The sequence below is a fragment of the Borostomias antarcticus genome, assembly GCF_949987555.1.
Source record: "Borostomias antarcticus genome assembly, chromosome: 23".
Lineage (NCBI taxonomy): Eukaryota > Metazoa > Chordata > Actinopteri > Stomiiformes > Stomiidae > Borostomias > Borostomias antarcticus.
The window spans coordinates 7,947,667-7,963,062 of NC_140256.1; the positions used below are offsets into that span (position 1 = coordinate 7,947,667).

Here is a 15,396-nt window from a genome sequence, read left to right on the forward strand (position 1 = left end):
TGATTAACTCAAAAATGCATCATTATCTGTGTGTGAGTGTGTCTGTGTGTGTGTCTCTCCCTCTCCCTCCCCAGTGATGCTGCAGTCCCTGGTGGTCCTGCTGCCTGGCCAGCCCTGGGTCTGCTGAGGGTTATCAACCTCCACCACATCCTCCAGCTGAGCCCTCTGCCCATGGACACCTGGAAGCTTCCGGGTAGCTGACCGTCTCTTTGCCTGCCAAAGACCGAGGAGTCCACTGCCACCTCCTCCCCATCCTCCGTGCTCTGCCTCCTCCTGCCATGAATCCCTACCTGGAGCCTGACCTGAGCGCCCTGCCCCCATCGCCCCAGGGTATCCCAGACCTGGAGTGTGACCCGGACCTGGAGTGCGCCATCTGCTTCAGCCAGTTCAACGGGGTGTTCCGCACTCCCAAGGTGCTCCAGTGCCGGCACACCTTCTGCCTGGAGTGTCTGGCGCGTATGAACGTCAAGTCCTCCCAGCCGGACTCTATCCAGTGCCCGCTGTGCCGCGGCCTGACCCTGCTGCCCCCCCTGGGGCTGCCCCGGCTGGACACCAACCGCACCGTGCTCTCCTACCTCCCGTTCGCCATGCAGCGAGTGTACAGCATCCGCTTCAACCGCAGCAAGGGCCGCCTGCAGGTCAAGAGGACGTCGGAGCCACGGGCCCACCTCACCGCGCTGCGCACCGTCAGCTTGTCCCTGGACGTGGGGTTGCCCAACTCCTCCAGGAGGGGCCATGGGGACGGGGAGGGGGGGCAAATGGGGGTGCTGCTGCGCCTGTCTAGTAGGCCTGTGTGCAAAGTCTTCCTCCTGAGCTCAGTGGTGGTGATGATGATTCTGCTGACTGGCATCATCATCTTCCTCCTCACCTACCAGCCTGACTGAGCCCGTGTCCCAGGGGTTGTGGGACTGTGTGGCCAGTTTGTCTGCCTGTTTGTTACATGCTGGACTATTACTGTTTCTGTCTCCATGGTCATCCCCCTGACCAGTTTGAGGTAGCGCATGGCAGGACTGTGCTCAATGCACAATTACATCTTTAGGTACTAATGTACAGTAAGTCTGAGGAACAGGGACAGATGGGAGGAGTACTCCGACTGATTTCTCCTGAATGAAAAACTGCTGAATGGACTAAGCTGAAGACTGAAATGTGAACAATGTGTATATTTTTATAACTTGTCTGGTTAAGGGTTTTAGTTTAAATCTGATATGGTTCCACGAAAGGAAAAAAATGTTTACGTGTTTATTTGTTTAGATTTGAATGTTTCTACTTCTTTGTCAGGGTTAACAAACTTTTATACAGTCCAATTAAAGTTAGAGATATTTTAGGATTGTCCTGTTTTAATCATGTCTTATACAAGTTAGTAAATCATATTTTTAAGTATTTATCTATGCTACTGAACTGTCTCAATCGCTGCAATAGCAAAGGAATTGCATTTCCTAAACTTGAAATAAAGTTAACAATTTGTGTATTTAATGTCTTCAGACATCACAAGATTTTTCCCATACAGGTTATGGATCTTTTAGCAGGACACTGATCCCAGATATTCTGATCACTAATACTGCCCATGGATTTATTGATACTGCCTGAAACCTGTCCTTGACTGACTGTCTGCCCTTCGACTGTCCACTAGATGGAAGTCAACCCCCAGACAGCGAATATGGTTTCTACATGATTAGCCAAGCAGCAGATGAACGCCTGTGTCTTGGAAAATTACTGCCGTTAATCTTCAGGCCCTAGTCAGCTCACTATGATAAATGACGAGCTGGTGAAGTGGGGATGATTCAGGGGGTCCTAGATTGTATGGGGTCAAGAAAACCAGCTGCCACTGATTACTAAGGGGCCCAGTGGAATCTTTTTTTCTTGGGGCCCCAAATTTCTGCCAACGCCCCTGCTGGCTGTTACCTGATGTTGGCACTAATCGCGTGCAGTAGAGGAGGACTATCAGGGAAGGGGGGTCAGAGGAAGTATGACCAACAGGAAGTGTAACTCAGCGTTGTGATCACAGTTAGCGGCAGGAAGTTCTAAATCTACTGGGGAATCTCAGGTTAGGCCATTCATTAGTCAACAGCTGCTAAGGTTGTGTCCTTCTTTCCCTCTCCCTCATTGAGATTTTCCACAAACAGCCTCTCCTTGATTCAAAGTGCTGCATGAGAGATAGTGTACACAGATAAAGCTCTGTGTGTTTATGTGTTTGAATGATGATAAATGATCCCATCTCTGCTCCTACATCAATGTAATCCTGCTTCATGTTGAGTTCAGGTTCTCTGTAGAGTAGAGAAAGATGTGAACTATGAGGAAGTTTCCATGTTATTCCACTGTGTGTGTGTGTGTCACAGAGATGGGAGCTATCAGGAAGGCTCCGGATTCATTTGGGTTACAGTTAACTCATTTCTTTCCCTGTATGTGTGTTTTTTTTTTTTTTACAGAAAGGGGCTCATTTTATTGCAGTCACATAATGAACTTGAACCGCCTACATTCCAGCCTCGCCCTCCCCACCCAGTGCGGGCAGGTCTGTTCGTGTCCACTGGGATTCCCTCAACTTCTGGGAGAGGGGTGACATGAGGGTCAAAAGGTTGAGCTCCTGGGCGGTCTGCCTGATGGGCAACTCACAGCTTCTAACAATGCACCGAGAGGTTCCCATCAGGCTGTATGTGTGTGTGTGTGTGTGTGTGCGCGCGCGCGAGTGTGTTGGGTCAGAATGAATGGTTTTCCAGGAAGTGTATCCAAAGCTAGCTGGAAATCTGGCAAATGACCTGAGAGCTGAGCTCTGATGCGAACATTCTCTTCTTCTGCTGCGCTGCTCAAAGAGCCTTTGTCTGCTACAAACAAACAACTCTGACACTGCCCCAGACATCATTTGATACTGTAGATGTTTATGAGAGTGGTGGCCTGTGTGCGTGAGTGTTTGTGTACTGTGTGTGTGTGTGTGTGTATGTATGCGTGACCTATCCTACCTGCTGATAACAAATTGACATCACTGCCTTCAAGGCCTATCCATGATATTATAACAGTTAAGCTCTAAATTCACAAAGTGTAGTGGAGTAGAAATGTGGAGAAATGCACTATTGGTGTGAACAGCAGCGCTACTGCAACGCTTCACACCTGCCCTTAGTGTATCGTATCGTATTGTTATCGTCAGCCCAATATTGTGTATCGTGTTGTATCGTAAGATTAGTGTATCGTTACACCCCTAGTGTATGTGTGTGTGTGTGTGTGTGCACGTGTGTGCTTTGTGACTGCTGACCAAGAATTCACTGGAACTCACCATAGACCTCAAAAGAGGATACAATGACTAGCTACTGTACATAATGCTTTGTATCAGATAACGAGTTCCTCTCTGCTCATAACGAGTTCCTCTCTGCTCCAGCAGTGATGTCACCTGTGTCGTCCGGCAATGATGTCATCATACCGAGATGAACTGCACTGTCTCCCACAGCTACCTCATCTGGAGACACACTTCCCGACCGAGAAAAGACTTTATGTAGTCCGGTGACGGGCAGAGACCCGGTCCCTCATGGTACTGGTTATGACTCACCCTGGATAAACATGACATCACCTATGGATCACTTGTAATCAACCTATGACTAGTCTTGAAGTATTCCCAGGGTGGTATATGATCGTATGCACACATACTGTATAGGTTTCTGTCTGTCTGTCTGTCTGTCTGTGTCTTAATGTATGGATGTGCAGTATAATAGTGTTATGATCTACTGTGTGTGTGTGTGTGTATGTGTGCGTGTGTGTGTATGAAAGTGTGTTAGCGTGTTGTGTGTCCCTGTTGTGTCACCTTTCTTGCCACCCACTGTCAATACAGTTCCCCAACGTTCACACTATAAACATAGTTGTTGTCAGAAAATAGATTGCTAAGGGTGGAATCCACAAGGGTTGCTAAGGTGTGGTATCCACACACACACCCACATGGTTTTGTAAAACACGCTGTTATCTCATGTCTAAGCCGTGTCATAGACACACAAACCTACAGTCACAATATTAGTATGCACCATATATGATAACACAGAGAGTCATTGCTAACTGGCTGGGGTTCCCTCTGCCCTGAGGACATAATTGTGTAATGATACCATCACCAACGACTACCAGAGGACTCTCAGGGAAACAGGGTGATCCTTCAGACCGAGACAGCACCAGAACTCATTGAGCAGGTTTTATCCAGTTTTCTTTTAAAGGAAGTGTTCCAGTATATACCGGCATAAACGGAAGAGTTCAGTATCTATCAACTGTGATCAAAGTCAACCAACAGGGCTAGATTACGAGAGCTTGGAAGGGGATTTTACAGCCCTCACACCTCTCTCTCTTATTTTGACAGCTAAGATCACATGTTACATCAACCAGAACGAGCAGGTTACCAACGAGCATCTGTATGGGGGGCTACTGAGGGTGAGTGAGAAAATAGCAGCCAGGAGAATGAATGAGGCTGGCAGGTCACTGCCAGAGACACCGAGAGCTACCCAGCCAGCAAACTGGTGCTGTGGAAGCCAACACATGGGCATCGATCACAAGGGCATCCCACACCGACATACATGGAGTTATTAAAGGGGTGGAAAGTACCGGCGAGCTAGCCAGATGCATGGAGGGTCGGATGACAGGAAACGCCGCTAGAGGGCTTGTCCGAGGACGACCTAGAGCCCTCACACACATAGTTCCCTGTACATCACTATGAAATCCTACCCGGGATGCAACTGATTTTCGCCATTCATTCATGAGATAGACTACTCCACAATATGGAAGGGCCCCGCTGATGGCCTGATAAGTCAAACGCACACATACATACACACACACACACACACACACACACACACACACACACACACACACACACACACGCATGCACACACACACACACAAGCACAGACATGTTTAGAACTACTAACAGACACACCGTCATACCTACAGTATCTCACCCTCCCACACATACAGTGATAGGGCAGTCCACTGTCCAGGAATTTACATCCAAACACCTTAAACCTTTTGTCCTGGTAATTCATCACCTCCCCCCCAAGTCCCCTGCAAACCCCAGTTTCAGTCTAATGTAAAACACCAACTCTCCCCCCTTTTGTAATTGTAAACACACTCTGCATAGCTCTTCCTCATCTTTTTGTTTAAGTCAGAAGGGCCCCACCTTAGTCTTCCTCGTCCTGATTCAGACCTTTGTTTTCTTTGTTTTCTCATGTCACATGTCTTTACTCTTGGCCACGCCTGCCATTCATGTACAATGCAGTAGCCAATCACATCCTGGAAACACTGTACCTTTGTTTGGACTGTACATAAGCCACAGCTAGAAGAGGCTGACTTCACTTCTCTGACTGAACCACCCTTGCTGTGTTTTGCAGGAAGTCCTTGCGCAAGTATTGTGTTTCACAATAAATCAGATTTAACCTTTTGAACAAATCTTGGTAAATCCTTTAAAATCCACTACAGTTTGGCGAACGGGAATGGGAGCACTGCCTGCGTTTGCTTCGGGATTCCAGTGGATAGGACTGATCGGCAGACGTGTCGGTCCATAGTGGGCGTTGGAAAATCAATTTTCTCTCTTGCGCTAGAGCGCCAGCCGAGATTATTTCCTCAGTTCTACCACTGGATTCTTGAAGCGCACAGGTACGTTTAAACGAACCCTCTTGTGGTTCTGAGTTGTATTTGCCTTGATTTGGTTCAGCTTGTTGGTCTGGATTGTTTGAAAACAGAAAACCCCAGCGTGGGTATTTAGTCCTACCGAGGGTAGGAAGAGCATGGTTGATGTTTCGTTTCAAGAACGATACCAACTAGCTTAAGCCTCATTGTTGATGTTTCGTTTCAAGAACGATACCAACTAGCTTAAGCCCCGTTGTTGATGTTCGTGTTAGCACGATTGCCAACTAGCTTCGAAGTGATTGTTGATGTTCGTTGAAGAACGATTACCAACAAGATGGTAGCTACGGGAGTGATTGGTGTTTCCAATCCGCGTTTCTTGGAGAAACGTTGTCCCTTTGTTCCCGGGTGACTTGGTAAACCTAACGAGCGTTAGTTTTCACCAAGTGGCTGTACAATTTGGTAGGATCTAAACGGAAGGTTTAGCCTGGACCAAATTGCTAGTGCAGCCAAGCATGCTTGTTGTTTGTAACGTGGGCCTTTGTTTTAGTCTTGTTCGTCTTATGTGTTCACTGTTTGAGCCTCGGCTCTTGATTATTGTTTGTTATGCGCGCCATGGATCCAGGTAAAGTATTGTTTTGTACATTTTTACACTGTTAAAAATTCTGCTAGATTCCCAGTAGGCTAGCTAACTGGTTGCCTAGGAGACGCAGGAAAACTCTCGCGGTGTTCTGCCATTGAGCCAGAAGAGAACAAAGCACTTCGCTGACTAGGTGAGTACTAAGCGAATTTAATGTGTCTTAATGTGTGCTTTACCGCCGTGAGTTAACCATAAGGTTTCCTTTCATTGCTGTTTTGGGGTTAGGCTGCGTCGTAGTTATTTGGGTTTTGTTTCTTTAAATTTCCCCGCGCTGCCAAAGACAACTTCCGGGTTAGGGAGGGGGATTGGGCACCCCTGGACCTAGCCCAAAACAGACGGGGGCGGGACCGCAAGGTCCCAACGGGCACGTTAAATTGTCTTATAGTGCTAGGGGAGACGACTGAAGGCCCCCGTGTCTGAGGAAGTATGAATTAACATACTGCTCTGGTACCGTCTAGTCAGCACTGTGTCGCCAGTAAGGGGTTGGCACTGTGTGGTACGTGGACGACAGTCCACACCTAAGCAGAGGGGCGTTAGAGACGACCTCTGTGAATAGGCAAGGCTGGTGAAAACGGTCAAAGTTCTAATATTCATAGCACAAGTGGAATAAGGATCAGACCGTCGGTTCTGAGCTGGGTGACTAACAATCACTACGGTGTCCGGGATCGCTATCGACTGGGTCACCGGCCGGTCGGGTCGCATATGGCAGTAAGACCTGAGATGGCCGCCGCGCTCGGCTCAATGTACAGTCAGGCCACTACAAGCCAAAAGCGAATGCGTTAGTAGGCGAGTAGTGCTTCTGTGATCGGTGGGCTTTGAAAAGAAGACACCGGGAAGCAGAAGGCTGAGCTCTCATTCCAGGGGAGCCTGGCTTGAGGCCTCGGACGGAACGGGGTCTAGCCCGGGATTGCGCCCTGAATGGGAGGTCCGAAAGACTTAAGCGTATTTTATTTTATTTTCATAAAATCGCGAGAGAAATGCTAGAGCCAAATCCAATTGCCTTGATCATGACTGGGGACTGGGCGTGTTGAAGTCATTCTAACACTGCCCCTGATGTCACTGTAGGCTACTGCAGACTGGCTCTAAAATGACACTTGAACAGACACCCTGTTTAAGTTTCCTGACTGAATAACAACATTTTTCCCCAAAGCAGGAGCTTGCGCTTAACCATATTTCTGAGAATCTCCAACAGATTTTGAATAACCGTTCCTGACCAAAGAGGGGAACAGGGAGACCAGACCAGAGGACTCTCTTTTTGCTCTTCTGTTTTGTCTCTGTTTGTCTCTCTCATCTGTGGATCCACAGACGGAGCCCTTCATCAGCCTGTGCTGGGGGAGCGGGAGCGCCGAGGTGAGCCCTCCAGCAGCACGACCCGGGCCGACCCTACGTGGAGCAGTACAGGGATGGACCGGGTTCAGTTCAAGAGCCTGTACGTGCTGCTGGCGCCCTGGCTGTGTGGTGTCCCACCGCACCTTCACCCTGCTGAACCAGGACAGGGACTCCCTCCTCACCCTCCGAGAGCTCGCTGCAAAAGCTGCGGCTGTCTCTGCTTCCTCCCCTGTGCTTTCTATACTCTCTACCATCCACAGACCCTGACAAGATTCCTCCACTGTCCCCGGCAGACATTTCTGACCTACAAGCATTTGCTCCACCTGCGGAGAAAAGAAATGAAGGACTAAGTGCACATTTCCACCACCAAACTAACCTGTATCTAGGGCCTAATGACAAACCTGTACTACCTCGTTCATGTTTTCATTATGCTTTCAAACTAGCCCACGGGCCAGATCATGTTTCAAAAACAGGGGTGGCGGAAGATGTTAACAGATGTCTCCAACAGAGTGAGGACCGCCATTTCCTGAGGCTAAGGAGGGGTTCCTGCATCACATCTCTCCTGGGGATTGGGTCCTGGTCCACGACCACAGACGAAGGAGCTGGAACTCGCCGAGGTGGCTCGGGCCGTACCAGTTTCTACTCATCACGCAGACAGCGATCTGAGAGGACTTCGTGGACCCATGCAAGCCATTGCCGACGGGTCCAAGCAGCAGAGGACGGTCCACCAAGGGATCGCAAACACCAGGAGATCAGAATGCAGCTGAACCAGAGGGCTCAGAGGCCAAAACCATGGGCCATCACACTGTCCTCTCCTCTGACGAGGAATCGGAGGAAAAATGACCTTGCTGGTCACCTCCTCACAAGATGCACCACACACGCACACACACCTGCACACACTAACATTGAACATAACTGATTTCAAGCAACGCGACATCGAAGTTGCGATCTAGAAGAGAAGACGCCTTGCATTCCCCAGATGACATTCTCCTCTGATGAGCAATCGGACTGCACCTCTGATCGCACACACTGGAACCTACATTAAACATTCAGCGACGCACACATGGAATCTATGTTCCATAGGACATCACATGCAATTATTCACAAGAGTGAATGAACTTTGAAATAATCTGGAAAATATCATATTTGTTTACAAGAGTTGCAATGGTTGAAACATGAGTTGATAAATAAGTTTGGGTTTTTCCTCTAAATTGACCAAGAGGTTTTTTGCCCCTCTTACACTGGTAACCATTTTATCTTTTTTTTTGCCTTGTTTAATCAAGTTTGTTTTTTGGTGAATGGTTGTCCACTCTTAGACTATAAATAGTATATAATCATGTCATCTTTTTTATCTTGTTTCCTGTCAAATTTCTGAAGCAAGGGGTTTTGGTGTGTGATTTTGCACGTTGAGAGAAAATAATTAAAAAAAAAGAGAGATTTTTTTTTTTTGCTCCACCTAGTGGAGAGATTATTTCCTTTCCACATGTATAGCATAGCTGACTGTTTACACTGTGTTTGGATTTTATATTTTATTTTTGTGTGCCTGTTCAGGCACAAATGAGGGATTGTCCAGGAATTTACATCCAAACACCTTAAACCTTTTGTCCTGGTAATTCATCACCTCCCCCCCAAGTCCCCTGCAAACCCCAGTTTCAGTCTAATGTAAAACACCAACTCTCCCCCCTTTTGTAATTGTAAACACACTCTGCATAGCTCTTCCTCATCTTTTTGTTTAAGTCAGAAGGGCCCCACCTTAGTCTTCCTCGTCCTGATTCAGACCTTTGTTTTCTTTGTTTTCTCATGTCACATGTCTTTACTCTTGGCCACGCCTGCCATTCATGTACAATGCAGTAGCCAATCACATCCTGGAAACACTGTACCTTTGTTTGGACTGTACATAAGCCACAGCTAGAAGAGGCTGACTTCACTTCTCTGACTGAACCACCCTTGCTGTGTTTTGCAGGAAGTCCTTGCGCAAGTATTGTGTTTCACAATAAATCAGATTTAACCTTTTGAACAAATCTTGGTAAATCCTTTAAAATCCACTACACCACTCTTCTTTTTTCTTCTTTCTTCCTTCCATCTCTTCCCTCTATCATTGTCTCTTTTTCTACCCTTTCCTCACCATTCACCCACTATGGTTCTACAAACAGCATCATGTCTTACTGAAAAGAGGACCAGTCCCGTTAAACCTTTAATTGTCTTAGGGAATGACTCTCCAGTACAAATATTAACCTGTTTGGGTTTGGGGATGGACTCTGGGATCACAGAAAGAGAGGACAGTGTCAGTGTGTGTCTGGGTGACTGGGAGTTCACTGTGAAACTGAGAGGTTGTGGCTGATCTTAGAGGTGAAGAATGCGTAAACACATGCCTGAGGCACTGACACTTAGCATCGTAATGCTCTGTGTCCTGCTAATAACTGTGGTTTACCTTCCTCTCCGTTCACCCACTACCTGGTACCTCCTGTACAAATAATGACCTATAACCTTATGCAAAGAGGCCGGCAGGACAGGCTACTGATCTAGTTTGGGGATGGACTAGTCTGGGCTGAGGAGAGGACCGTGTCAGTGTGTGTCAGGGTGACTGGGAGTTTACCATGAACCTGAGGGGTTGTGGGAGTCATGGTTGGCTTGGAGATGAATTTGTAAACACACACACACACACACATGCTGTATATTCATACACATGACTGGCTGAAACTGAGGACGTGAGTTAGATGTACAGCAAGACTGCACACCTGTAGAGGCTGACACACACGCACACGTACGCCCACACACACACACACACACACACACACACACACACACACACACACACACAACCACCCTCTAGAAATATAGACACAGACACCCTACCCGCCAAACCAAATGTTAATGATAGCTAATTACTCCTGTATTTGTCAAAATCAGAGACTTGAATAGGACTGAGCATCCAGAGCTAGGGATCTCTAGTCACGCAAGCCTGCCTCAGGCCCCTCGCTCTCTCTTTCTCTCTCTCTCACACACGCACGCACTCCTCAGATCTAGGGTTCATTCCAAGGGCCCCCGCTCTCTCTCTCTCACACACATGCACACACGCACACAATAAACTGGTGTATTCCAAGTTCAGAACCGCAGGATCAGCAATATAAATCACTGCTCACTAAGCAGCAGATAGGACCTGATGAACTACCAGAGAGAGGAGCATTTCGAACCAACACATGACCCACACCTCTCTCTCTCTCTCTCCCTCTCTCTCTCTCTCATCTCCGGAGTTGAACAGTCATCGCTGAGGGAATGGCCACTCCTCCTCTCTCGTCTGGCTAAAAATACATCAGAGAAGGGCCCCAGTGCCAACACCACACAGACACACACGCAGAGATTTTAAAACACAGGCAACACAGACAGAGAGACAGAGACAGTCAGGCAGAGCGGAGCTGCAGACTGACCATTTTGTCCAGTGACCATGTTGTGGGTTCATCAATCAATCGATCAATCAATCAAAGCTTTATTTGTATAGAGCATTTCATACCCATATATGGCATACGTCCCACCCCTACATATTCCAGAGGGAAGCAAAAAACCAGATAAGTGAGCTGTAAAAATTCTTCCCTGACCCCTCTCAACAAGGCAATCAAGCAAGCTCCTGGAGTATGTTTGTCTAACGGCTAAGAACATTTATAAAGCAATAAATTACATTAAATTACATTTTCAGAGTAAGAGAGGCTAAAAACATCATAGGAGAGACATGGCAAACACTGGTGTATGTCTGTGTGTGCGTGAATGTGCCTGGGCCCAGATAGAGGCAGGGTTTGGGGTAGGGAGGGGGTAGGAAAAGGATACAGACCCGGGTTAGGGTGAGGGGAAGGGAATCTGAGCCCAGGACTGGTGTATTTCTGTGTGTGTGTGAGTGTGCCTGGGGTTCATAGTCATTACATTACATTGCAGTCATTTATCAGACGCTGTTATCCAAAGCGACTAACAATAATTGCATTTAACGTGGGAAAAGCCAATATACTACTACTTGCCAGAACTCACAAGTGCATCTCCTTTCTAGAACAAGTGATAAGAGCATAATCTAGTGCTGAAGGCAAATTGCAAGAATAGCAATCTAAGTCTAGTCAGACACACAGCCAGACGCGAGCTCTTCAGCAGTCTGAAGCAACGCTTGCTTTGTTTTCTCCGATGCTCGCATTAACTTATACATATCTACTCTGACCATCGGGTCCAGGGGCGCTTTAGACGTCTGGTCATCAACCCCACACCCTCGTGGACGATGCCCACACTTGTGGCTCACCGTCTGCAGTATCTCTGTGCTGCATGATCTCCCTCTGTTCTGATAGGACAGCTTGATTTATTACTGAATGTGAAGCAGAAAGATAGCATGAGACACAGAGAGAGGGTTCAACAGGTGTGTGTGTGTGTGTGTGTGTGTGTGTGTGTGTGTGTGTGTGTGTGTGTGTGTGTGTGTGTGTGTGTGTGTGTGTGTGTGTGTGTGTGTGTGAGAGAGAGTTCATGAGAGAAGTGTGACTAGCCTGGAGATGGGGGTTGCGTGCCATGAGTGCAGGCAGACAGTGAGAAGACCTCAGATCAAACAGAAGCATTCCTGAGAGGCATTCCTCCCTGTGTCTCTGTGGTCGCAGCCTTGGGAGGTGCAGGGCACACAGAGCATGCTGGGAAAGGTGAGGAGGTGTACTGTTACCCCGACGACCCAGAACATCACGACAACCCAGAGCACCGCGGCTATTCAGAGCACGACTGGAAAACACAGCTCGCATTGAACCTGCCTGGGGCACACACACACACACACACACACACACACACACACACACACACACACACACACACACACACACACACACACACTCACACACACACACACACACACACTCACACACACACACACACACACACATGCACAAACCAGCTCACCCTGAACTTATCTGCAGCACACCCCTGGCTCAGCGCTTCCATAAACCTGTAGAAAAAGGTATGGAGTACAGAACCCTACACTGTGTGAAGAACCCTCATCTGAGACCTGGACTTCTACAAAGCTGTGAGTCACCTGGGGGGTGAAGGATGAGGGGGGGGGGCGAGGTAGGAGAGAAGAGGGGGAGCACCATCCGTTGCGAAACTCTGCTGTAGCTCGACAAGGGCAAAGCTATTTTAACAGCAAATATTGACAGCTGTGAATCACCTGGGGAATGCTAGGGCAGAATGTGCGGGGGAGGAGGTGCAGGGGGGATGGGGAGGGGGGTAGGAAGGCATGGGGAGCAGGGGGTGTTTGTGAGTCTACAAATAATAAGTGAGAACAACAAAGTCAGTAGGGCGGGGTTACCTGGGGGTTACCTGGCTGCAGGTCTCCACCCACTGCTCTGCTATTTAAAGAACCTCAGAGGAAGGAATGACGAGATGCACGAGATAAAAGAGAGGCGCCCGATCTTGAGAGAAGATAGATGAGAGGACTTCCATCTAAATCGAGGAAAAGAGAGAGGGAACATATTCATCCATCTGAGAGAAGAAAAAAAACATCGAAAAGTATCAGAGAACGGCTTGATCGAGGAAGAAGCTCTGAGACCTGCAAGTCGGCAGAGAGAAGACACCAGCGAGGAGACACCGGAGAGACCAACAGAAGAGACCAGCCATGTGTTCCTCTGCCCCGGAGAGCCAGGTTCCTCCGTCCTCCTGGGGGAGTCTCCCTGCAGGCCCGTGCCTCCCCAGGCCCCCCCAGCCCTCTGCCCCCCGCCAGCGTAGACGCCGCTCCCTCAAGGTGCTCTACCCTCCCCCGGTGAGACGCCCCCTCCCCAGGGAAGACCCCGACTCCGCACACCGCTGGCTCGTCCTCCTCTCCGCCCTCCTCTTCCTGCAGATCTACACAGAGGAGGCGGCCTGCGGCCCCCCGGAGCTCCAGCCAGGCGCCACTGCCTCGGGCCCCCCGGCGCCCTCGGCGGGGCCCCGGGAAGGAGAGGGCAGCGTGGGGAAGGCCGGGGCCTCGGTGGGGGGCGGTGTCTGGTATGGAGGAGACCTGGAGGCTGCCGCAGACAGGGGCAGAGCTGGAGTGTGTGTTTGCGTGAATGGAGAACTCTGCAGCTCAGTGAGAGAATAGACTGCCTGTAGTAACAGCTAGCTGACTCGGGAATCTGCAACTGAGTCATTTGGTCTCGGACTCTGGCCTGTTTAAATGTGTGTGTGTGTGTGCGCGTGTGTGTGTGTGACATCTCACAGAGTCTGCCTCAACATCCCAGCTGAGCGGAAGACTGGAACTCCGTCTCTGACTGGTGAAGATCAGAGGTAACCCGATCTCCTTCCCTCCGTCATCAGCCAATCAACTTGCAGGAGACATTTTCCTCTGTGGGTTTAGGGGGAGAGTGGGTGAATTAGAGCAACAGAGGGGAGGTAGAGGGAGAGCGTGGGGGAGAGAGGGGAAGAGCTAACCGTCACCGGATCACATACGTCAGAGGCAACCCCTCTTTCACCGACAACCGACACACACAGGGCTGAGTTTTATGTGAGCACACGTCTGGCATTCTGAACACGGCCTGTGTTTACGTGCGTGTCTGGCCGAGGCCGTCTCAGACTCTCCACTGAGTGTGTGTATGAACACCGTCACACTGTAAGACACGTATACCGAGCCTGGAAAGCCCAGGGGACTGGTGATATAACTCTGACTGGTCTTCCGGCGCGTGCTGGGCCCCTCTAACATGACGGGAAACATAGATGATATTCTGTACATACATCCAGACATACCTGAGTCATAGACGCCGGGGATGAAGAGGAAAGCTCCTCATTATGAAATGAAATGTCTCTATATTGAGTTGATAAGTGTGTCATGACCCTGTGGACCTGATTTAAATGATCTGAATAAAACAACAGATGCTTTATCTTCTATCTCTGTCATATTTTTATCTGCTCTGATTAAAGAATGTGACACACACACACGCGCACACACACATACACATCTGCAGAACAATACATAACAAGGAAGTTAGAGTGACAGGAAGGCAGATGTTTACTTGTTGATTCGAATGTTTCGGAGGGTGTTGGAATGTTGAAGAATCACTTCACTGTCACAGTCACATCGCTGTGGGAACCAGTCCTGGAAGACACGCCTTAACCCTACTAAGCTCATCCTTCCTGGTTCCTACTCATCATTAGTGTGACCTCACTGATCACACACACACACACACACACATACACACACACTGTAATACAATAGAACTCATCCTGTTTCAACAAAGACACAATGACCACGACGTGTTTGCACAACTCTTATATGAAATTCTATCAGCCTTGACATCATACTTCAACGTGTCCATATATGTCGAAAGCTAGTGAAGGTGTGTGTGTGTGTGTGTGTGTGTGTGTGTGTGTGTGTGCAGAGAAAGTGAGTTTGGCCAACTGCAGGTGCTTCCTTCTCTCATCTGTCTGCCTGTGCGTGTGTGGGTGTATGTGTCAGCGTCTGTGCTCACCTTTACCTCACCTCCTCAGTTTCAACCACCTCATCCCTCCTGTTGTCACACATCTCGCAAGAGTGTGTGGCACTGACGAATGATCCCAGGTAACCAGATGATTAAACAAAGTTATCAATACGGTCATGCCAGTACAAGGTAACTCTACGTTCGCCTGAGTACCTGGAGGAGACAGAGGAGTTTCAGGAAGACAGGCCAGCAGGTTTCTATGTCTCACTACCTTTGTTGTTCAGTATGGGCGTGTTCATGTTCGTATGCTTGCTTAAAGGAAACAGTAGTAGAGCGTCATGCCTGCCAAAGAACCTCCACATGGGGAAACCCTCTCCGACAGCTCCTATTGTTGTCTGAAGGTCAGGGTTCCAATCTCCACATCAAGGAAACGTACCAGCAGATTGC

At 48.7% G+C, this 15,396-nt stretch overlaps 1 protein-coding gene across 1 annotated transcript; it reads left to right on the top strand.

The window, feature by feature from the left end:
• Positions 1-278: 278 nt before the first annotated feature.
• On the top strand, positions 279-884 carry LOC311324898 (RING finger protein 225; the record flags this gene model as incomplete). Its single annotated transcript, XM_084457495.1, has 1 exon — positions 279-884. One exon carries the CDS (start codon positions 279-281, stop codon positions 882-884), a length of 606 nt encoding a protein of 201 aa, XP_084313621.1.
• Positions 885-15,396: the final 14,512 nt, after the last annotated feature.